A 25,610-nucleotide genomic window follows, 5' to 3' on the forward strand; every position below is an offset into this window, starting at 1 on the left:
GGTAAAGATGACCTCTCTGCCAAGCCTTCCTCGTTTCTAAAATGGAGCACTCAAGGATGCCTGTGACGTGATTATTTCCACATAGATGTGAGCCCTGGAGGCAAGACATTTTCTGTCCCCAGCCAGGGGCCTGCACCCCACAACTCCTAACAAGGAGCTCCCATGCCTGCTGCTGACACAGCCATAAATGTGCTCACGAAACCAAGGGCAGAGGGCCTGGTGGGTGTCATTTCAACAAAAGTACAGAGAGGCCCAAATCAGCTAGCAGAAGTTGCTGGAAAGCTCTACTTTCATCGCCCCTCACTCTGTTCCTCCACAGGGGCTCCAAAAAGAGGGGCGCTTCTCCAGTGCTTGCAGTCACTGTGGGGCCATACCCACCTTTTCACTTATCTGGAGAAAAAAATGTGTCCAGGTCTTTTCTGTTGGAGAGGTTTGTATTTCAGTTCTTACAATATTGATTATAAAATCCAACTTTTGACTTGTGTGATGTATTAAATACAAAATATTTAAAAATCTGGAAAGCCTGTGGCAGAGGAGGAGAAATAATCAGGAAAGCCTGTGTACTAATGCTGAGATAATGTTTAAAGTAAACAGGAATCGGTGCCTATTTGTGGTACATCCTGTACAATAAAAGAGATGAAAAGATGATGTGTATTACCATTGAGACCTCATAGTATAATGTGAAACTTGTAATAAAACTTTCTGCATTTCAGAGGCAAATTGTCTAAATCCTGAGAGAGGCAAGTCACTGATGATGGCTGCAGGCAGAAGTGATGACAAAAGCAGTCAAGCTGCTTCCACCAAAGGAGTTTCATAAGAAGGTTGCAGAGCCCTCAGGAGCCTGCCCAGAAAGTCAGTGCTGCCAGTTTCCCTTTGGATTTGGTGCCTGGATTTAATGGCATTGACTTGCCAAGAAAAGAGGGCAATGAGAGTAATTAAGGAAAAACAGAGAAGGGAAAAGCACAAGAATTAGTACAATGCTCAGGAAAAAAATCCAAATCCAGGGAAGAAATGTTAGGTTCCTGGTAGCAGCAAGCATGCTCAGTGGACAAGACCAAACACATCTGCCCCTGGGGCAATTTTTTTTCTATGGCAACATGATGGAGTAGGGGCACTGGGAGGCTGGCAAGCCCATCCTTTCTGGTGACAGTGCAGCAGGTGAAGCTGGGCCACATCAGATTCACACTGTGGCTCTTAGCAAATCCCCAGTTCCAGCACAGCTGCTGTCTGGCTGCTTCTGTCCCCAGCTGCCAGCACAGGGCTGTGTCCCAGCCATGTCCCTTGCTCCCCCATCAGGGCCCAGAGGTCACAGCCACGCTGCCACAACTGCTGCTGAAGCTGCCACAGAAACAGGGACAACAGCACAGGGAGAAGGCTACAGGAATTCAGACCTGCCATATCCTTCAAAGGATGAAGCTGTTCCCACCTCAGGCTGCCTTCAATGCACAGCATGTCTGCACACATCTGGCTTCTCCTATCCAGATGCTTGATGAAAACTTGATGAAAACCTCATCAGGTTGTAATGCCAGCTTTGGGAACAAAGTGTCCAGACAGCCTAGGCAGAGACTACTTCTTACTGATAACAGAGAAACCCGAGGGCAGATGCTCATGGTGCAGGATATCCCTTGCTAAGGGAGGAGCTGTAGGTCCCGCCTAGCAGCCTGCACTTCCCCAGGCAGGTGCCTGCAACAGAGCATCCCTGTTGCCAGCATGCCATCCTTCCCCAGGCTATGGTGAGACATAGAGCAGAAGTGGGCACTGGTCTGAAATGAAGTGGCAGTGCAGGACACACTGCTTCACTCTGGGGTTTGTAACAAATGCCTCTGCTCATGACCACCCCTCTTAGTGAGCAGGCTCTTTGTGACAGGTTTTATTGGTGAGTCACAGAGGTGCCATGGGTTTAAAGATTCACCAGCTCTTTCTTACTCCCCACACCACATAAACAGCATGTTTCTACTCTGACTTCAACTATTACAGCAACTAGGCACCTTTGCAATTTCTGTGAATCTAAAAGTAAAAGCAATCTTCATATTAGACAAAATCATGAAGGACTTCTTTTAAACAGTCCTTTTTATTGAAAAAAACTCCACTTAAATTTCAGTGAGAGCATTGCTTTCCAGTGAGAATGGAGGCAGAACTGAAAGAAGTTTTGGAGTTGGGTCCACAGGGTGTAAATATGACTGAGGCACTTGTCAATGCGTGGGTGGAAGCATTCACATCCCAGAGCAGGAGCTGAGAGGGGAGGATGTCACTTCTGGTCGCTCAGATCCAAGAGCTCTTGTCCACATCCACACCCTGCACCACAGCACAAAAGACATGTAAGCCCCTCTCCAAATCATATTCTACACCCCAGACAAAAAGTCCACATCTTTAGCTCTGAAGGTGCAAGCACTGGCAGTGACTGTGGCCACTGCATGTGCAGATGTGCTGCCTGTGTGTGTGCATGTGTACTGTAGCATAGGTCTTGGCAACTTATTCCTGCCATCCCAATGAAGCACACTGAGCAGCTGCATGGCAAAAGAACAACAACAGAATGTGAGGTCTCTGGGTTCTGGGTGTGTATCCCTGGGTGTGCACACTCATGCTCCTGCTCCTCCTCAAGCCACTCACAATCAACCTCCCGAGGTCTCTTCCACCTGCATGTTACTGCACATCAGGCCAGCTAAAAGGAGTAGCAAGAGAAGTGCAAATCTGAAGAGGAAACCCACAGACCCTTGTTTGAGGGTAGAAAAGAGAGATGTTTTTATTGGTGCTAACCTGCTCACCTTGGCAACCTGCCACCACAAGATGGAAACTCACGAGAGGTTAAGGACTCCCCTCAGCATGAGGCTGTGTACAGCTCTGTGGTCATACACCCCTGTAGCATCTGCTTTTATGTCCAACCTCAACTGTCTGCCCCTTCAGCAGTTACTTGGGGAAGTGGCCTTTGACAAACAAGACTAACCAAATAATGGATCATTAACATTCACAGAGCTAATCCTTCAAAGGAGATGTACAGGCCCCTGACTAAAAGGGATGAAACTCCCACAGGATTAGATATGCTGCTTCTTTGCAGAGCAGAGTCTGGGGGTGCCTAACCCAGCAGTAAACAGCCAGGCATTGGAGACAATCTGTATTGTCCTGTGCTGGCTGTGTGCAGGCAGTGGAGCCTGGCTGGGAGCTGGCAGAGCTCCCAGCCTGATGGGATGGTTTAAAGCCAGTCCCACCACTTGGAGGACAAAAATCCAGTGCGGGAATGGGGAATTTCTGTGGAAATTCTGCCACAGACCGAAACTCCAAGACTGTCAGTCAGCAGAGTCACAGAGTCCACCTGTAGGAACATGTTTTGCTGGACCAAGGAGGAAAAAGACAATCACTATCCTGAACAGAGGAGAGGCAGATGAGAGCCCAAGAACTGGAAGAACGTCCCTTCCCATTGGGGCATGTAGCCTAATGGCACACAATACAACAGCATCCTACAGGACTGCCTGGACTACCCAAATCCACAGAATATGGTAACGAACAACAGTGAACACAGAGGTCTCAGAAGGCAGGTGGTGCAATCCCAGTAAAGCCTTCCCCAGGTAAATAATGATGCATGTTGGTCCCCAAGATGCCTTGGGACTGCAAGCTGGCTGCTCTCTCCAGCCCATCAGCTCTCTGTTGTAGTGCTGGTGCATCAGTTTCTCCCTTCAAAATGTCTCATGCACCAACATGTGCCAATCACCCAGCTGTACCTGCAAATCCTGCTTTTTCCAGGCCCACCACATGAACCACACAGGCTGTGGATGGGAACAGCTCCCCCACTTCAACTGCACAGCTACTGTATGAGGGCGTATGATGGACCAGCTACTGCCTGAAAGCCCTGCTGATGTGCCTCACAACAACAAACAACATCCCAAACAACATCCTTCTCTCAGTCCTCAGACCTTCCTGGCAGCCAACTGAATTTCATAAAGACTCCACAGCAATCCCTGGATCTGCTGGTGATGCAACAGCACAGTTTCCCTCCTAACACGGAGGGGGACTGAAGTCCCCATGCTGAAAGGGCAACATGCAGCCATACACAAACCACCAGAGCTGCTCCCTCTATAAGCAATGCTCATGTAGTATGCAGAAACCTGGGGGAGACCTGTGGTCCTCAACACTTCACTCCTTGCTTAAACAAATATAGTCTAAAACCACCTACTGAAGAAAGAATACCTTCTTCCCCTCCCTAGATAAAAAATTCAGCTGCATACCTCAAACCAAGTATCTTATTGCCTCGTTTTTCCACATTTCTCTTCACTTTCTGTTACAATAAAGCATCTCAAGCAGCACTACCCCTCAGACTAAAACTGCAGGAAAAGGGTGGGGCTTTGTAACAGAGCTCAAACTTGAGAGACCTTTGAGATGGCAGCCAGATCCTCAGCCGGTATAAATTTGAAAGCTGGGCTGAAGCTAAGACAGCTTAGAAACTTCATAGTAGGGGAAGATGTTGCCTACCAAGTCCATCAGTGCAAAATGCCCAGGAACACCCTGCTGAGAGCACCCTCCAAGGAGCAGCCACTTGGGATCACTGCAAGCTTTGCATGGCATATGCTGGGAGTTCACACCAACTTTAGGGAAAAAAACACACCCTTTTGGGTCCTGCTCCTGTGGTACCTGACACTGACATTGGGCTAGTGCAATTCCATGTGATGGACCTGGGCCTCATCATTTGTGATGTGAGGTCTAAGGAGCTACAAAACCTAAGGCTTTAACTGTCCCAGGTGCTGCATTTTATAGGAAGCTGGGCAAATGATGTTACTTGGAGTTCCATCTATGAGGGCAGCAGAGTCTGCATGGCCCAGATGACAGCAAGTGCATTCCAGGTGTTTGCTCTCAGTTGTGCCCTTGTTCCACAGGAAGATGAACCTGAGCAACATGAGGAGCTGCCCTCTTGTTCAGAGCACAGCCTTTCACCACCTCAGAAAGCTGTGGGCGTTTGCCATGGACCAGCAGTGCCTCTGCAGCCCCCTCTCCATCGCAGACAGCCCCAGCCCACCAGCCATGGAGGCTGCAGTTCAAAAGTCCCATCCTGTTCCTTCCAATGTGCATCTTACCGTCACTGCTGGAATCCCACATGTGGCTCCCTATCCCAGCCTGCAGGGTTGTAAGCAGTTGATTGGGGTGCTCCCCCAGCCTTTTCTCCACTTGGCACAGATGGGCTCAGACCATCCCACAGCTGGGAGTTCCCTGGGGAGTTCCCCAGGGTGGTTCTGCATGGAGCCCACTAATTTCCTCTCCAAGTCAGTGTGCGTATCCTCACAATTTCATCTCACAGACAGGGTAGAGTAGAAAAGAAACAAATGTAAGAGTTTTTGCAATAATCAAATATTTCACTTGAAACCCATTAATTTGCAGGCTAAATAATTCCATATGTAAACTTTGTTGATTTCCTTACTCAGTTTTCTTCACCAAGACCTTTTCACTTTCAGCCTGAGGGGAGACAAAGGAAGGCAAGAAGTAATGTTTCACACAGGCTTCTAAACAAAATAATCTGGAAACTATTACAGTAATGTGAAACTGGCTTATTGGGTTTCTACTGATCCCCTCTGAACAGGTTTAAAGAATTATTAGGGTGAGACAACATGTTTCAACAGCTAACATAAATGTGGAAATGGAAATGTGCTGCTCCTCTGGGCATCACCAGCAAGTGATCTCCAGGCACACACCTACCCTTAGAAACCTTTGTGTTCTGAGACCCCAGGACCCAGAAGAAAATGAAAGCAGGGAGAAGGGGGGAGGGACCTTTTACAAAATTAATTGCACAAAAATAAACCTTTATAACCCACCTGCTGCCTAAGAATGAACTCTGCACCTTGCTAGTATCGGTTCTAATAAATACGTGTCTTTTCTTGACTTGTAAGATTAAGAGCTTCCCTGGAAAACCACTCAAGGGGCATAAATATTGACAATATGTGACTTGGGAATCCAAGCTGCTCTAAGTGCTTTTGCAGGCAGAGGAAATACGCAGCACAAGAGTGAGCAGCCTCCAGTAAAAGACTAAGGGAAAGAGGAGTTCAATTACGACTAATCAGACCCAAGCACTGAAAGCATTTGCCCAACATCCCCCTCATTAGATTAAAACTGTTCTCCTCCACAGTGGAGACTGTTAAATGAGCTCAGGTCATACCAGAGACTCATGATCTCCATGAGCATTCTGCCACTTCTTGGTGCAGAGAGAGATATTCCCAGCTTTTCCTACAAATAACCTTGAGCTACTCAAACTGTGCCATCCTCTTGTTGCTCATCCTTTGGGGACATTTTCTGCCAAGGATATTCCTGTGCATGTTAATTGCACAGGGAGTTTTAGAGATGAGGCAGGGGACCCGTAGACCTAATTTTGGAGATGAGGACACGTACAGGGACTGGAGCAAGAAAGAAGAGCAGGGCTCCAGGGAGCTGGCTGGGGCAGCCAGAGGACATCTCCAATACAGACAGGATCTACATCCATCCCTGAGGGATCCCATTAAATAACTGCATCTGCCTAGACTTCTCCTGGCACATCCCATGAGTATCCCCACAGAGATGTGGTTTTTCTTTTCCAACTGGTCCTCTCATCAGGGGAAAGAAATTATCTCTCCTTCAGAACAGTTGGCAAAGTGGCATGAGGCAAATGACACCACTGGGGACTTCGACTTTTCTTCCCTGTCACACTGGTGCCTCCCAGTGTGAGTTAAAGCAAAGTAACCCCCATAGCTCTGGCAGAGGCAGTTAGGAGAGCTGAGATAAAATCAGGCAGCCCCTTTCATAGCAAAGCAGAAATTGATGGGGTCAGCAGCACTCCCTGAAAATGCAGCACCATCTCCCTGCTCTTCCTTGAGGCTCTTAGGAATGATTCGCAATAAGAAATGCAGACACCTGAGGAACTACAGCCTGCTCCAGCATCACAGCTCTGTTTTTCAATGTTTGAGGTGCAAAGGACTTCTGCACAGAAGATGTGAGACACGAACATTGCAGCCAGGTTTGTGCTGGTGTCCACATGTGCACCTGATGTGCACAAGCCCTGAGACTGGGTGCACACCTCTTGTGTGCACATGCATGGAGGAGAACCCAGCTAGATACCATGAGATTGTTTGTATTCATTTACTGTAACATTTTGTCCTCTGGACTGAAATTCATCTCACCTATTTTTAGACATGTTCAATGTAGATGACTGCATCTATCCTAGCTAACTCCTTTTACAGTCACAGGGCTGCTCAGCCTCAGTTCCTCTCATGCTGTGCAAGCAGGTCACATACAGTGTGTTCTGCGGGGGCCTGTTCTCCACACAAAGGGAGGCTGGCTCAGATTTGTGGCTATTTGCCACAAATCCCACCCCAGCCATCCATCATTAAGTACTTTTAAAGTCTTGTTATTCAAGCGCTCCTCTCTTCCCCCTGCCTTTCCATGTCAACCTTGCATGATGCTCTCTTCCACTACTTTTTCACAATGCAACTTTTCACATTATTTTTCCCTCCACTCTGCTCCTTTTCCATCTCCTGATCAGATTTTGCACTCCGGTTCTCCCAAACTTCCCGTTTTGCCTCCAGCCCATAGCACCCACCTCTCCTCCCACTCTTCGGCCATCACCCAGAACCTGACACAGCTGGATCCAACTCCAAGTAAAAGCGGCTCCATCGACCACTGCCATCATCCTCATGGGACACTGCTCCACCTCCACAGCTCTGCCACCCCCGCACCTCACCTTGGAGCACCCCGCACTTCCCCTTGCCCCGACACCCACCACCACTTTGCCCCCGGAGCTGTTCCCACGTCCCACCCCAGTCACCCCCATGGGCTCACCCCACACAGCTCCAGGCCGCCATCCCAGCTCTGCCCGGCCTCCCCCGGGCGCCGCTTCGCTCTGCGCACAGTGGGACGCCGCAAGGACTCCTACGATTTACACGTGGCTAGAGCAGATTCCCAGATGGCTTCATAGCTTCCCTTGTATTCTCTTTAGTCTTCCTGGCCCCTGTGGTCATTTCCCTTTTCCACCTGCCTGTCCCCTTCCTGCTTGCCTTATCTCCCTCTCCTGGCCCTGCTCTCCCACGCCGCGCTGATCCCACTCCATAGCCGCCCCATCCCTCCAGCCGCGGGCACCCCCCGTGCACCCCTTGCTCCCTGCACTCACGGCATGGTCTCCACTCTGCAGCTCGCACGCTGCAACGTGAGTGTTGCAAGAGGAGGACAGCTGAAAAGACAATCAGTGAAAAACCAGGGAGAGTCTGCAGCTCAGCTTGACAGAACCCTGGAGAAAATAGTGTCAGAAAGGAATCGTGCTCTAGTTTGAGCTGGAGCATGTGACGGGACCAAAAACCCTTTGTATGCCTCTGGGAGATCAACTGAAGGCAAAAAAAAAGGTGACATGATGGCAGAGGAGAGAGGTGGAATGTAGGACCAAGGGGAAGAAAGAGAAAAAAGAAAAAAATAAACAGGAAAAAACAGGTAGATTCTTAGAGCCATTTCACATGTGTTTTTTTAAAGTTACACTTCCTTTGAATTATCTGTGCTGGAGATATTTTCAACCCAGCTCCACTTCCCTTGAAATATTCATTTGGCATGCATTCAGTTCTCAGATGAACTTGCAACACATGAGAGAAGCTGCAAGAGTCACTAAAATGTAGGATCAGCCTCAATTCTGAGACTGACAACTGTACATCTTCCTCCTTGATAGCAAAATGTTGTCTCTTATCCTCTCCCTCAGTCCTCACCTATTCTGACCTCTTCATGCCCAACTGTCAGTAAAAGAAAGTTTACTTTTTCCTCCAAACAGCATGGTAGGTATCTAAAAATTATGTAGGATCCTGATCAAATTATCTCTTAACTCATCTGGAATCTGATCCAAGGACACCAAGGGAAACCTTCTGCATCACCACTGGGTGCACATTATGTACATCATCAAAAATAAAGGTTCTGTTTGCTTACAGAAAGAGCAGTAGTAACTTAAGTCCCCTTGGCATGAACAGAACAACAGCCCTGACCTAGGAAGAGAAACTGCAGTAATTTCAAAATTGTTGACTGCACTTTCACAGAGTGTACTCAAACTGCTTTTTCCATTGATCTAACGACCCTGGTTACTCAAACAGCTCCTCAGCCTACTTCCTGTTCTGCTGGAGAGCTCAGCAGCCCTGCTAAGAAACAGAGGGGGAAAAAAAACCAAAACCTAACTTTATTCTGAGGTCATCAGAAATAGCTGACGTGGATGGTTCCTATTTTTGTTCCAAAAAAGTATTTATAACTTTGATGCCATCAGAGGGCACAGTAATGTGACTTGTCCTGCTCCCTGAGATGCCAGTTCAGTACAGTTGGCGAGCTGAGCCCACACCCTACTGCCAACAGGTCCACATCTCTGAGCACATGGGAACCTCAGTCTTGGTGTCACATTCTGTTGCTGGTCTCCCCTTGTTGTGATTTCAAATGCCTTGAAGGAGCCAGATGGGAGGGGGATTTTGTAGTGTGGGCAGCTCTCCATGGTCCAGCCATCAATGCAAACAATGCACTGAACTCAGCCATCTGTGGTTTGTGTTATTCTTCCTCTGGATTAAATTTATCCATTGTGCAAGCCCACCAGACTCAAGAGAGACACAACAGAGTTGATTTGGCCCAATCTGATTCCAGTCTTGCAGCTAAAATGAAGCGTCGTTCTGGAGTGCCGAATCTTCTCCATAAATGTGACAAGGAAGTGTAGTTCAAGTTTGCTGACCTGGATTCCTGCAGTAGCAAAAGAAGACAGCAAGGGACCAGCAGACAGCAGCAAATAAACTCTTTCCAGTGTGATCAGCTGGAGCTGCCATTGCAAAATCTGCCATTGAACCTGCACCTGGCGTCTCCCATGCTTTTTCAAAAACCACTAGATATTTTTTAGATTAGTGATGAAATCTGTGGCTTATCATCATCCAATATGAAAATTAAATTGTCTTAGAGGTTTAAAGGATTAGCAGGTATTTTCTAAAGTATTCTGTCTTTGGAGAATTTATTCCCCCAAGTTCTTACACTCACTGAGACACAAAGTGCCATCACAGTGTTAGTGTTTCCTGCACCAGAGCTGGTTTCTCAAATCCCCACTAGCTTCAATAAACACTGACACCAAGTAATAACATTCAGTATGTGTGTTGCAATGTGTGCTATGTTACAGCTGGCCATGCTGTCTAAAACTGACTTGCAATTTAATTACCAAGCAAGTTACCTCATTGCGCAGTATATGGAAAATGTTGCTGTTATGCAAACCCTTTTTCTGGCAATAGCCAGTAAAGCTGCTTTCCTCCCTCAATTTTATATCCTGGAAATATTCTAATTCTGTTTGTTACGCCATCAGTTGCTCTAGCTAGCTTTCCAAAGGCAACTGCTCTCCAGAAGACCATCTGCATATAGTATACAACCTTTGGAACTGCCCTCCTGGTATGATTTCACTGAAGTCAACCCTGCAGATGGAGAACCTGGAGCAGCCCACCAGCTGGAATGTGACACACACAACATCCAAGGTCTTTGTTGAGGATTAATTCCCTTTAAACATGTAATAGCTCTAAGGGCATGCTACCTTCTTCCCAGTGGCGGAACAAAGATGCCCATCAGCTGGAAAGGGGAAAAACGAACACTGCAGCACCTTAATTCAAGAGGCAAACTGGGGAACATGTCAGCCTATCTGATGAGAGTAAGCTGAAATCCAAATACCATCAGAGCTGCTAAGAACGCTTGGCATCACTTCACACAGCACCTCTGCACCACCAATGACAAGGTGGTTTGAGACGGTTCAACAAGCCTGCCTGGTATTTTCTGGGACCTATCACAGCCTTGTTGAAAGACGCAAACAACCTTCCACAGATTGTTCAAATGCAGTTGGTAAGTTTGTCAAAGTATTGACAGGGAAGGAGTGTGCAGTTTGTGCAGTTTGTATGGCCCTTGCTCTTCAGTGACCAGCTGTATCTCTTCCTGTACTGCTGCCTCTGGATTCAGCTGGGAGAGAGAGGACTTTGAGTTTTGGTGGCGATGCAAGAGTCAAACACCACCTGCTCTCCCAGGCCTCACGACACTCATACAAACAGGAAGGCAGATTTTGCTTTAGTTGTGTATGGGCTTTTTGTTTCAGCTGGGGTGGGGAAGGAGCACTGGCATTCTCTGATTGTTCCAGGAAAGCTGAATTGGCTTACACGCTCTGCCCTCCTGGCCTTTCTTTCCATTCAGCCCCATTCTCGACCCAGAGAAGCAGCTCCTTCAACAGTCCCTTTGCCCACTTCTGCAGTTTTAACATGAGTTCTTCCTTGTTCTCACAGCCCCCAGCTCTAGCAGTCATCAGGTGCCTGAGACTCTGAGTTTTCTTTTTTTTTTTTTTTAAGAAAGTACATTTCTAGGCTTCTGCCTTGCAGAGAACAGATTGAAAAATTGTCCTGAGTGTGACTTATAAGCATAGAAACCAGGAAAGCAATCAAATAAACCCAGCACTTACAAAAAACCCTGAAACTTTTGGTAGTTTTTTAAGGCAAGCCTCATTGTTTTCTGGGAGAGCTTGAGTTGGTAGCATTTGAACAGTAAATGCATGGTCGAGGGAACTGCATTGCTGATGCACTCTTTGGCCTTGACTCCTCATTCTGCTACAGGCATTGATCCCTTCCCTTCTCCAATGCTAGGGCATCCCAAACCATCAAGGAAAATATCAGAGCCATCCCAGCAAGGAGCTCAGCCTGCTCTGATGCTCAGCCACTGCCAGCCCCTCTCCTCTATCATAAAAACACCTGTATCCTGTCCACACTATGAGATCCATCTTTCAGTAACACTCAAATCACAGCAAGCTAGAAAAATGCTTACAGACCTGCCTGTTTCAGGTGAAACCTAGGATTTTCCCATGAATGGAGAAGGTAGGTCATTCCTATGGCCCCTGCCCTAAAGGGGGTGATGTTAAGTCTGCCATCCTACACTATAGCATCCATTCTCTCCCTCTTTTGTACCTGAACCCTCCCAAGACACAGAGAAGCGGGGCTCAGGAGACAATGAAAGTAAATCTCAGCCTAAGAGACTCCACTCAGTCACCAAGGGATGAGGAAATGGCACGATGTGTCTCAGCCAGGCAGAAAACACAGCAGGGAACAGTAAACTCGACTACAGCTCATCCTACAGCAAACACGTGTGTTCCTTCCCCTCTGCCCGGGGAAACTCTGCAGCATGTTTGGCTACAGCAAAGTGATTACCAGCTATTTACTCATTTTCCTTTAATGAATCAGTTGAATGAGACCAGTGTGAGTGTAGGGGGAGTGAAAGTCTGTCATTCAGCTGTCTGCAAACTCTGGCTTCTCCAAAGATTTCTAGATCAAATTTCAGGGCCTTGGGAGTTTGAGTTATTTTTCTAAATAATACTAAAGTTCGACACTGCATCTTCTGGGGAAGATGCCAATTATCTATATAACCTACAGCTCCTATTAATTTGATACCACAGGTTTCAGTCTGAATCACAGCAATGTGTGGTTGACCTCAGAATAAACTGAAGTACTTGCTCCATGGCATTAGACTTAATGGTTGGCCAGCTCATGGGAGCTGGATTTATTTTTTAACAGCAGAGCTCAATAAAAAATTAGGGGAGCAGAGATGTTCAGATTGGGCTGGACACAGCTAAGATCATGGGGCTGTGAAAGGAAAACTCCGTAATGTCTCATGTGGAGCCAAAGCAAAAGGAGGTGTTTAATTTTGAGTTATGAAAGTCCTAAAAACCTTTTCTTTTCTCTTCTTTCAATGTGTTTTAGTGTTAAGGTCAACTTTTAAGTGAAAAATGCCATTTTTAATTGAATCTACATTTCAAATATTTGCAAAACATAAACAAACCATCCCCAAAATGAAACGGTTCATTCTGAAAGTGTCAGAATGACATGCACTGCTATTTTTAACATCCCTCCTTCTTCCCCCACCTCTGTATTTTTTTCTAGGCCAGAACTATTCAGAAAATGTGTTTGAATTTGTGAAACATTTTGACTCCCCCTCTCCCCTGACATTTGCTGGAAAATCTATTCTCTGCCAAAAAACTGTTCTTCCAGATCCAGCCAGCTCCTACAATCTCCTGTCCTGCCAGGGTTTGTCTGGACAGATCTGAGGCTCTCACTGCCCTGGGGACACAGCATGGATGGTCCAGAGGAAGGGCAGGCCAGAAGGGCAAACCTCAGCCTCTGTCCAGGCAGTGACAAGCTCTGAAAAAGCTCTGAGCTTTTGAGCCACCCTCTCTTGAGACTAGACAGAGAGCTGGGCTCCAATAGAGGCGACCACACAGAAGGAGTTCCTTATCAGGCTGTGGCTTCCAGATATCAGGGGAGTGCTTAGAGTTTTGGTTCTCTTGGAAAAATCTTGCATTCAAAGCCAGGCCCTTGAAGGTTAAGTGGATGTACCATAGCAGCTTGGAGCTGTCTCCTGATAAGGTTACAGAAAATACAGCTTTGGATTCAGTCAAGACATGAAAGCTCTGAGGCTTCCAATGCAATGTAGAGGTTTGATTCTTCGCGATCTGGCAATTCATAGAACAATTTATGCCTTTGCAGTGCAAGTGTAAATGTTACCGCTCCCATTTGTGAGTGTTTTGCTCCTACCCTGAAACTTTTAGCAAGTGGAAAACTTGGACCTTTTTCAGTCCTCACATCCAACCTATCTCTAAGTCTTACACATTTTTTTCAGGGTAGCATCCCTAACAGAGTCTTTCCAGCCTACACACCCAACTAAAATTCACCTTCTGGGCTCATCACATCATACCTCCATTTCTCATCTCAACAACCTTTGCTCTGCAAAGATCCATCAAACTCATTGCTGAAAGATTGCTTTTTGAATCTGTCATTTGGCCCTTCTGTGGCACTCAGCTTCCCTACCTCGATTTCTTCTCCTGAGGTGCATCTCTAAGCTCCTTGGCTTTTCTTTTGAGGCTGTGATTTATTCTATTCCCATCACTTCTTATTTCAGCACTGAAAGGTCAGCTCCTGCGTATGCTCAAGCATGAGATCAGCCTATACTGAACAGGCTCCCCTGAGCTTTCTCCCTTCTGGGAAGGTTTCCCATCCACAAGAACAAACCTGGAATCTGGAACTGCCACCTGAGCTGCCCAAATGCTCAAAAACCAAATACCAGAGTTGGCTGGGATGTACAATACAGGGATGACAGTGACAGACTAGGCAGCATCGTGCTACCTCTACAATTCTTTCTCATTACCAGCCCAGCATCTGGTCAATGTTTTGGTCACTTGTGACCACCTGGATTTCTCTGCTGCTTTCCTTGGCTCAGAAAAGCCATTCCAGCAACACAGGGTATCATGAGAAACAAGAGACCTGAGGAGAGAGGCCAAGTCTTTCTCCTCGAGATGAGACATAGATGAGGGGCTGCTAATGGAGGAGCTGAGCTACAGTCCTGGATTCAGATCATTTGTTTTAACCTGCTGAGCAAGGCGGCTCCCACAAGAGTAAGACATCAGTTGCTCCCTCCTCTGAGAGAGTCTGGTTCAGTTTGGAGCTGCTTCTCTAAAAGCTCATCTCGAATGTATGAACTTTACACAATTTTTTTGTCAGTGATTGCACATTTTGCTCAAAAGCTGTGACACGCACTGTTTGTGTGTGAAGGTGGGAATGTGACATCCAGCATGGCGATTCTGTTTGCTTTGCAAAAAGATCAAGGTTAGTTCCCACTCTGCTAAAAGCACGGAAGGGAAACACAGGATTTGTCAAGCAGAGATAAACTGAATTGAGAACATTTTATACACAAATTCCTTGGAGAAGGTTAAAACAATGGAGCTGGGAGAGTACACTTGTCAAGGTTTTTTCAAACAATCTTTTTTCACATATTCTTTTAAAATACAGCAGTAATTCAGGTGGACAAAGATAAGCCATAGAGATAAGATTCTAAAATCTCTTTCCTTTGTTTCCTTTGTGGCAGCCCTGGTCTCCACCCCAGCAAGACATTCCTCCCACAAACCCCAGGGTGGAGGGCTTCAGCTCTGAGTAAATATGGCTCCAAGGAGAGAGATAATAATTAACGCCCTCTTTCTGAAGCTGCTTTGGCAATTACATTTCCAAGTGCCTCCTACTCCCATACGCCTGGTTTCCAAGGTGTATCTATTAATGGTAGCCCAAGACAACTTATGGTTGCTGCCCAGGGGTGCAGCTGTGTGCCAGTCCCTGGCAAGGGCACACAGGGAAGGGCACGATGAGATGCTGGGACTCAAAGACCAATGCAGCATAGCCCATCTCTTCTCCTCCCACTTGGAGGCTCTGCCCATCCCTTCCTCTGCTGCCATAACAAGCACCTACCTGGGCTGTGCACACTTGCTGTTATCCCACACTCCATCTGCAACAGCACCCAGAGGTACGAATACCACTCTGGGGCTATTCATGGTCATTCTGTATGTGTACCCAGGGCAGTACCAGGTACGAGGTGATGCTGAACTGGCCTCAGTGCAGCTAAGATGATGTTGTACAGGCATGGATAAAAAAAAAAATAGTAATTTGGCTCAATTTCAGAGTTCAAAGAAATATTTGAACCTATGGGCACTGATTCAGGCTCATCTCTAATTATATCCCAAGTTCAGCCTCTTAAACCAGTTATTTAGTCCTCAGTAAGGGTCACTTCGCAGTTGTTATTACAGTTTCTTGCCAATCTGTTCTTGGATTTTCCAGTTGACATTATTAAGGGATTAAGTTGTTTGTCTCATCATCTTTATCTGTCCTGTTCAGTTCCTAAAAACAGACTTTAGCCAGACCAGAAAAGATAGGAGGAAAAAAAACTTCAGCATTTTCAAGATATAATAATGATTTTGGATTCGCCATTATTATTGCTTAAATTTATTACTTTGGATATGTAAACTTTGCTGACTCCTTTAATCTGGAATGTATTAAAGAAAGCATTAGGCATTACAACAAATCATTGGATTACACAGCCCCGATTCTGCTACAGCTGTGGAAGAAATATATAACAGGAGATCCTGTAGAGTTATACATTTCAGACTGAGCTCATCAATTGCCATAGAGAAGACAAAAACAAATGTATCTGAGCCTGGAAAGAATGTTGCTAAAATTGGAGAAACATTTAATGTGAGTAGCCTAGGGGTGCAATAACTTTGCCTGTAATTTAACAAAAACCCACCCACATAAAACATACCAAGAGAGATTACAGATTGGACTCTCTGATCTGCAGTCTGCCAAGAAAGCAAACCTGACTTCTTCCCCCTTCCTGCAGATGCAGGTTTAAACGGTCCCTGCAGAGTGTTAAATATATATTACCCATAATAGCAACCATATTACATTTGGACACATTGCTAATTCTCCAACTGGCTGCTTTGTACTTTGCCTGCAGTGGGAGGATACCCCTGGATATCTAATGGAGCTTGCAAGCTGCCAGCAGAGCAATTCCTATGGTCCACATGGTGAGAAGGAGCCTGCTCACTTCCCCCTTGCTCCCACTCCTTGGAGCCCTGGTCTCCTCTCTTTTGAGGGGTAAGCCTGAGCTTGTACTTAAGTACCCTTTAATGAAAATGTTTTGAATGTGTTCAGCTCAATGGGATAATAGCTATTCCTACACCTTCCCAAAACACAGGTCTGCAACCAAAAAGGCTCAGTGGTGAGCTGAAGGTCAGCTTTGGCTCCTGCCCTTCTCCCAAGCGGCAGGAGAGAAAAACACCCAACCCTAAAACACAGTTTCCAAAAAGCCTCCCTGCAGAACTTTCCATTTGTATTTCCTTTCCTGTCTCCAAAGGCTCTGAGGCACTGTACCTGTGAACGGGCAACCCCTCCTAGAGGGACTGCATCTCTGGTTCATTAATTCAGTTTAAGGTTGGATTTACCACAAGATGTAACTGGATACATGCAGGAGCGAGCACGGGGAAAAACGATCAAGGACCAATCCTGCAGCATGCTCCTGCTGGCTTCAGCGGAGCTACAACAGCTTTTATCAACGTTTTATCTGACCCTAACAAAAGGAGCGAATTGTTAGCAAAGGAAGAGGGTTCTTTGATTCTATCTTGCTGCAGATGAATTGCCCAAGCAAGGGCAAAGGGACAGGAAGCGAAGGGGGAGGAGAAGGAGCTGATGCTGAAGGTAGGTGCTGCCATTGCTTAGCCCTTGCTAAACAGCCCTGTCTGCAAATGCTGATGGGGTGGGAGGAAAGAGTTTTGTCATCTCCCTGCCATAGCCATTTGACCAAAATGCTGCACTGGTTACTCCTGGTTTTGATATACTGGTCCTCATTCTGGCTGAAGGGATTTTTGTGACAGCAAAGACTGCAGGCCCCATGAGACCTCTCTCTGCTTTGCATAGTACAGGAACCCTATTGTCCAAAATCCCAAGTACAAAACTTAAAGTCAAGGATGAAACCCTGACAAAAACTCACATTCACTGAGGTCCACACCACAGCAATCCCAGGTGCCAACACCTCTGCAAATCAAGTGTGTGAATCAAACAGTGAAGAGACAACCTGATTCTGTCCTTTGAATCTAACTCATTAAAACGTCTGTGGGCATGTCAAGAGCACGTCTATGTCTTTCACAGAGACGGGATGCTTTACTATTACTTAAAACCACAACAGTGCAGAATGCTAATGAAGTTCCTGTTGTGTTGCACTGATCAGATAATACACGGTTACTGCTAACAAGAAGCAGTTGTAAGTGCTAAGCACTTGTTGTTTTACCCCCTAGTTCTCCTTCCAAAAGCAATCCTTGTGTTTTGACCAGCAATAAATCTCATATCTGAAAGAAGAATTGAATTCCTTCTACTGGCTGTCCCTTTTCCCATGTCATTAATGAAAAGAACTTTCTTTACTATAAAAAAAAAGAAAAATAACTTCTTTCTTTGCATGGCTGAAATGTGTGAAAAGACTGAAATAAATATCGAGAGAGGGAAGAGTCTAACATGAGTCTTAGCAGCCTGTAGCAGCTCCTGACTCCAATATTACCCATCTCTGAGAAATTAAGGTCGGAAACCACTCTGTAGACACAACCCATGGCTGACAGCAGCAATGAGGATCTCTAGAGGCACACAGCTGTGACAGCAGCTCTGGGCTGAACTCCCACCGTGCCTGGGAAAGAAGGAGCTGTAGCCTACATTTTCCAATGGCTTCCACCAATTCCAAGTGCATTCACAGCGCACGCACCCAGACTGAAACTTGCAGCTGGAGACCCTGGACTTCTGAATGTAGCTGCACCAATCCATGCTGAATTGCACTGCTGGATGATCATCCTGTTACAGAGCAAGTTGAATTTTCCTGCCTAAACACTGATTTAAAAGCCAATCACAGGCACTTGCTTTTGAGGCTGGTAGACCTCAGACTGAATCAGCTTCCTGAACTACTTGGAGCCATTGTGCAGGCTATGCATGACCTGGGGTTTTATGTGTAGGAATAAAAATGAAATTCCAATAAATTTTATAGAAGATACTCAGAAACAACATCCTCTCTCGTAAAGCAAACTCTTGGGCTAGTTGTCAAGACCCCATTAGAGAGAGAGAAAAAAGCTACAGTAGGAGAACCTTAGGACGCCTTAGGAGACACCCAGCAAGGCTAAGCAAGACGAATGCCAGAAAAGGGCCATTTAAAGTGACACAGAAAGTGTGGAAGCCAACATTCCCGAAAAAGTCACATTTAAGAAAAGGGATGAGGCCACAAACTTACTCAGTGATTTGAAAATGTTAACATTTAGTTTTCACTGTCGTTTAAATATTAACATATCTTTCTTAGAAAGCTTGGCTGGGCTTCATTGGAAGAAAGCAGGTCAAATTTACTGCAAAAATTTACCTACTGGTATGAACAAAATAATCTCTAACCGTTACAGAAGACTAATCTTAGCTGAAGTGACATTTACAGTCATACATAGATGCCATTATTTCTGTAGTGAGCTAGAACAGAATTACATGTAAAGAAAACATTAGCTCAACATTGGCTTTCAGCCATTACATGGCACATGAGAGCTCAGTGCTGCATTAATATTTTCTTCACATACAAATCTGACCTAACACATTATAGAAATAATACAGAAAACATGAGACAGGTGCTGACTACAGTTGGGTTTTGTCATTGCAAGCCTCTAAAAAGATGATGACAAAACTCTAAAGTTTCCACTGATCCGTGAAATTCTGCGGACATTCAGTCTTCCATCCAAAGGATCAAACAGGCAAGCTCCTGACATCCTGCAATTCCCACCAGAAGAGGTGGAAATCTGCCTCCTTTCAGAGCTGAGGACCCTAAGGATAATAGGCCTGATATTTGTTCTTCCTGCACCTCAGAAATAGGGGGTGGGTGGAATATTTTGCCACTTTCATGGATCCTTTCAGCGTGAAATTATTTTGAGAAATAAAATATGCAAGACACAGCAGCTGCGGTAGCAAGCAAGTCCCTTTATGAAAAGGATCTGCTATGTGCCATGCAATTCCTGCCCTGTCAGTCATGGAGAATGTGTGCAGAGGAGAAATCCTTCCCAATGAGCTTAAAAGTGCTGATGAAAACAGACTTGAAGTAGCACCATAAGTCTCTCATTGGGTTATGGCAGCATCGTCACTTCTACTCAGTGGGTGGAAGCCTATAAAAAAGCTGCTTATTCCCTGAGAAGGTCACATGAGTAGGTAGAGGATTAGCTATAGAATAGGGAGTGATGCTTCGTGAATTCCCTGGAGTTCACAGCCTCCATCCACAAAGAACCTGAAGCTCTGCCCAGTCTGCCGAGCACCAGGGTGTCCTCATCTCATCCCAGCAGATAGAACACACCATGCTGTCAGGTCTGCTGAGCGTGGTGTTCTGAGAGGGGAAACACAGAGGTGTCCACCTCATTCCCCCCACCCCCTTAGTCTTCTCACAGCAGGGAAACTCCATCCTTTGGCAGCTTACCACGTATGCTAAGCATCTTCCCTCTCAATGATGTGCATTACTAAAAGAACAGTTGCTCTTCTGAGTAAGCCAGCAGGGCCCTAATACACCAGCTATTATATTGATACTAAATCAGAGATACCACTCACAAGCTCATAAGCTTAGGAGCTTTTAAAACAAACACAGTGGGAGTAAGGAGTAAAATACATAAACACGGTTGGCATAAAGCTATACATTCACAGTGTTTGCATGTATCACCATAGCCATGTGGTCATGGTTTCTGTTTTATGGAGACTTCCTGATCACAGCGACAGCTTGGAAAGGGAATGGAAGCATATTTAATTTGATTGATTTTTATAGGAACAAATCAGGACTCCTCTTGTCATCTTATGCCTTGGAACATTTCAAAGAGAAATAAGCAAAGGTCCCAGAGGCCCTTGGCTGACGCTAGCCCTATCTAAACTTGGCTCCTTTCAGGACTGCATTAACAGCCATTGTGAGTCAAACAAATAAATCAATTAAAAGAATGCCTGTCATCAGCACTGCCATTTGCTTTTTCCAAAAGTTCTCGCCATTTTGCACAGGTTAATGGAAGTCTCTTATTCTGAGAAATCTACTCAGCCTGCTGAAAGGAGCACAAGTTTCACAGTGTACCAACTCCCTTGATTACTATTCTGCTGTACATCCTTGTGTTTCCACAGCGCTGTGGGAAAGCCAGGAAGAGGAACACGGCAGTGTCTTGCACTGTTTTGCCAGGAAGGCATTCTTTTCCCCCCTGACACATCATTTTTCTATAGTATGTGCTTGCTTGCACAATTTCTGCCTTTCCCTCCACTTGTCTGCTCCTTTGTCTCCAGCTGTGGAGAAGTTGACAAACTAGGGAATTTAGGTCAATGATAAGAACTCACTAATGATCAGATTTGGAATACCTTTTGCTTAAAGTCACTCCAGGACATTGGCACAGCCAGTTTCCAAGAGTGGGACAAGTCTCCTGCTGCAGAGTACATCCTGGTTATCAGTTCTCCCTTGGGAAGAGCCAACAGAGCCCCTGGAATGGCAAAACTCACACACTGCTAATTTTCCAGTCAAGAAGCCAGTGGGAGTCACAGCTAGAATGTATCTTATTTTAGGTGTAAAATCTCCTCAGGAAACTGGGGTGCCATTTCAGGCTACCTGTGCCACTCAGAACCGGGGACAAAGGACCACCTTCTCACTTCCCTACATACCCAACCTGTGTGATCAGCCAGGAGAGGAGAAATTCTCCCCCTCAGTATGAGACAGTGATGAAGGCAGGTGCCTTCCAACAGTTGCTGCATCCTCCTGCTTCAGGTGGTTGCTGAGCAGAGGCATCAGTTCCCTCCCTAAACTGCCTGTGTTGGTCACAGGGGGTGTGCAGAGAATGCTCCCCTGTGGCATTTCCAAAACACAGTGTCCCCATCCCAACACGCTGCCTGGACAGCCCATCCCTCCCACACAGCCCGAGAAGTGCAATCACTCAAGTGTCTCTGAAACCCTGCAAGCATCAATAAACAAGTGTGGGGTTTCTCCGGCAGCAGCCCACTGCCTGGGGAAAGCCACAGCTGCAAAAGCCCTTACATGGAAGGGCTTTACTCAGACCTTAAGTGGATTTGCAATTAAACAGCAAAACGTCACGTCGCTCTTACTGTCACTGCACTTCACAAGTCTGCAACTACCATGGCAGGGTCACTGCTCCCTGGTGCTGTGCGGCCCACTGAGCACCAGGGCACTCCAGGGACAGGGAAAGCACTGAGAAAACTGTTTCAATAAACAGAGGCAGAGCCGTTTCAGTCGAGCTGCTCCAAGTCACGGAGTCCAAAAATGTGGCCACAATACCTCCCTCTCTTCCGCTTGACAACATCATTTTCTTACTGGCCAATTTTCAGGCCTGAACACAAACGAAGTTTCCTACCTGCAGTACAAATGGAGGACCAGTCCATGAGGCCGGAGGGATCTGCCTGTTTCCTTGGGATGTCAGGAGGAACTACAATAGACAGCCGGACATCCCTAACAGATTTGCTAAGCCAGACAGCCTCCAAAAAGGAAGGGCAGGAGCAGGCCTGCTGTTTATCAAATCTGTAAACATGCTATGTGAGATGTGCAGCACAGAGTGTGTCTGCAGCAAGAACTGCTTTCCTGCCACTTGTCATTACCTCTCCTCCAGGTACAACAACCTCCCCGTCCCAGCAGCACCCAGTGCAGACAGGCAGGGCTCTCTGCCTGCCCTACCTTTATCTACTCAACCCAGAGGCACCTTGTTGGCTTCTCTCGGCCGAGGTCTCCCAGGATTTGACTAAAAGCATGAGTTGTGGAGAGAGCTTCTCACACATTCTCCCTTATTACACAACTCATTTCCAGACCGTGTGTGTGCGTTGTTGAAAGGAAATAGTGAGCTCATGAAAACAAATGAGTGTGCAACCTGACACTGCTTCAGTAGCTGTCTTCTGCTGTTATGTATTTACAAGATATAACCAACCAGTACACAAAGCTGGGTGTTATTTATATGAAGTCAATTTTGAATTACTGGGCATTTGCACACAATCCTGTGGAGAAGTTGACTATAACCTGCCAAAGTCAGTGATCAGCCCTGCATGGGACCTGTGGAGCCCAGTGGAAAGTATTGTAAATCAGCCTCGCTGTTCCTGCTGAGACTCTAGCATTCAAACACAAAATCAAGTGCACCTCCTTAGTCTGCCTGACACATTTTGGACCAGATCTTCATCTCGTTTAGCCTGAGTAGTCCCATGGAGCCCAGCAGTTACTCTGATCTTAAACCTGATCTGAGCTCCCTCTCATCCAGACCTTTTAGCAACACAAATGAGCCTTGCTAATTTGTATTGCTAAAATACACTGTTCACTATTGAGCCACCAGCCTGGCTGAGCTCACTGGAGGCCATGGGAGGTTGTGCAAAGTCAGCCTGAGGCTCTGGGAAGCTTTCCACAGGAACATCAGGCATACTTTTGCCCATCAATGAACTGTTTTCAGCAGCAAATCAGTGGGATCTGGCACTAGGAACAGTCATTAGCACAGAGAATGGAGCAGAGATTACTACATCTCATGCACAAAAAAACCAGCAGAATTTAATCAGCAGAGGGATTGTGGCAGCTCCCAAAGGGAACAAGCTGATTCATAGCTTGAGAGCCCCAAAACACAAAACTGTCTACAAACATGATGAACTACAGACTCATAGCTTCATTAACTGCTTTTACACAGCTACTGCTCCATCCTGAGCAGAACCAAGCCTGGATTCTTGGAATAGGACAAAAGGTGTACAAAAGAAAAGATACTTATTTCAGGCTGCTGAGTGTTTTACAAACCAGTCCTAGTTCTTCCAACTTCGATGCCTTCACTAGATGTTTCCCTGCACTAGTTTTCCTTGTGTCACTGAGTTTAGCAGGAGTTTCAATACCATGTATCTACGGGAAGTTAAACATAGTGAAACACATAATTGAAAGTTGAAGTTTGATGGGCTTTAATTAAACTCAGTAAACTAAGGAGCCACTGAATTGTCCTGTATGTTTCAAGCTTTGTCAGTGGGAGGCTTCAGTGCTGGGCTCAAATCAATGTAATGTCTCAGAGCTGGATGATAGCAGAGACCATGTGTTGGCTGGAGAATCTCGTGATGGGTGCCCTGCACTGGGTTAAAGTGGTTCAAAGCCCTCTGGATAACTGGTGTGACAGCTCAGAGCAAAGCACGCTCTGTGTGATGCACTCAGACATGCAATGAACTCCCCTAGTGACACAACAAACCCCATGACTGTCTCATGCTTTTGGAGAAAGCCTCAGAGCTCTCCTCTCTGAGACCTTTCTTCTCTAAGGGTAACACAACACTGATTATTTCTCTCACCTAAAGCCTTACAACCAGCTCCACAATAAAGATCTTGAAATAAATGAACTTAATATAAATACCTAATAAAAATATGCTTACCTAAAATATAAGATAACCCATAAGCAAGAAGTTTTCTTCAAAAGGGGAATTACCAGAAATTCTAGAGCATTTTGCTTCTGTGTGAAAGACACAGAGACATTGTGGTGATGGGCATCACTGTAAACCTGAACAGACAGTTGGCCCACCCAGTTTCAACTCCAGGGAGGAAATAAATTCTCCCTCAGGCTCATGTAAACCATGGGAAACCTCCAGCACTCAGGGAAGCAGTGCTGAGGAAAAACTGAAGCTCGTAACCACATGTGAGCAGATCGCAGCAGTCTTGGCTGTCAGCAGAAGGCTGCAATATGGATGTGTTTTAAGCATGCTTGCAGGCAGCTTTGCAGCACCAGGGAAATTCTGCAAGGAATGTGCACAATGAAATGGGTACCGCTACTCTCTCATGCAAGGGTTTTCTGACTAGGAACCCCTCTTCCGAGTCTGTCTTCCAAGTCTTCCAAGTTTTCATGTGAGGGAAAGCAAGCACCACCGAGCAAGTGTAAAGTTTCTCTGCAGAACTCTGCTGCACCAGACCTCTGCCTCCTGCTGCAGCTGTGCCTTGGAGCAGGGATGCCACCACCCTTCACCCCACCTCCCCAGGGCGGTGCAAGACTCACCACTCGGGGCTTCTGCTGGTCCAGGGTCTGCAGGAAGGCAGGGGTCTGGTCCAGGGTTCGCTCAGGGTCACTGGAGATGTCCTCCTCAGACTCCTCCCAGGACGAGGAGAAGCCAGTGGAAGACGCTGAGGATGAGGAGAGCTTCCGGACAGGCAGGCTGCCAGGGGGCACAGCACCTGCCTCCTCCTCCGGGCCCCCCAGGTCTGTGACAATGACAGCAGGGATGCTTCCACCGATGGCTGGGTGTTTGCCCTTAAGTCCTGTGTGGGCCACCACCACCACCTCCTCTTGCCGTGATGCGGGCCCTGACTGCTCTGGGGGGCTGCTGCTCTCTGCCAGCTCCACCATTGTCACTGCCCTCCTGGAGGGCTCTGCAGTGCTCAGACAAACTTGCACCCCACCAGCATCGGGGGCCTCACTCTCCCTGTGGGCTTGCAGCCGGGGTCCAGTTCCAAGTCCCAGCACTGGTGCCATGGGGCTGGCCAGACAGGGCCGGGCTAGCTGGGGGCTCCGGGGTGGCTGGGCAGCAAAGCTGTGTGCCTGGATGTGTGCCTCGAAGAGCCCCACTTTCTGGTTCACCTGCACGTTGTGCAGCTCCCGTTGAAGCTGCCGTGCCATGGGCGGTCCTGGCTGTCCCTCTTCGCCTCGGCTGCCCTGCCGCCCCCCGGGGCTGCCTGGCTGCCGCAGGGGCTCCTCAGGTGGTGGGAAGAGGAAAGCGGGGCCACAGCGCGGGGAGCGGGGCGGCACCGAGGACGGGCTGAAGACAGGGACCGAGCGGCAGCTGCCAGGCGTCTCCGGACCCTTGGGCAGCACTTGTCCGGGAGGCGGCGTCTTGCTCCGGCCGCTTGTCACCTCACTGTTGCTATTCATCATCACCAAGCTATTGAGCGCATAGCAGTACACGGCCATAGTAGTCAGCCGGGGAGCACAGGGGGCCCGTCGCCACTGCCGCCTCGGCGCTCAGGCTCTGCGGGGCTGCCCAGGGTCTCTCCACGACGAGATCAGCAGCATCGCCAGCGGGAAAAAGGGGAGCTGGGCTGGCCCTAGCCCGCAGCTCCATAAAACGGGAGAGCTGAGGAGAGAGAAGCAGTGAGAGTAGTTCTGTGCCCTCCCTTAGCTCACCATCCAGCTGGGCACACAGTGTGCCAGACTCTTCCCTTCCTGTGTGCCCCTCCCACCTGCATGCATCCCCAGTGCGGCACCCCTGGGGACACGGGCAGGCCTGATCATCAGAAGGATCTGAGTGAAGGGGAAGTCAGGTTTG

The 25,610-nt window shown here is 47.1% G+C and overlaps 1 protein-coding gene across 1 annotated transcript in view; it reads right to left on the bottom strand.

Moving 5' to 3' along the window:
- The window catches only part of ITPKB (inositol-trisphosphate 3-kinase B), a 65,143-nt gene extending 39,888 nt beyond the window's left edge, over positions 1–25,255 (bottom strand). The window contains exon 1 of the mRNA XM_062489338.1: positions 24,347–25,255. Within this exon, the coding sequence (XP_062345322.1) occupies positions 24,347–25,255 (909 nt within the window). The remainder of the gene's footprint in view (positions 1–24,346) is intronic.
- Between the last annotated feature and the right edge of the window lie 355 nt (positions 25,256–25,610).

Source organism: Cinclus cinclus, chromosome 3 (assembly GCF_963662255.1).
Source record: "Cinclus cinclus chromosome 3, bCinCin1.1, whole genome shotgun sequence".
NCBI lineage: Eukaryota > Metazoa > Chordata > Aves > Passeriformes > Cinclidae > Cinclus > Cinclus cinclus.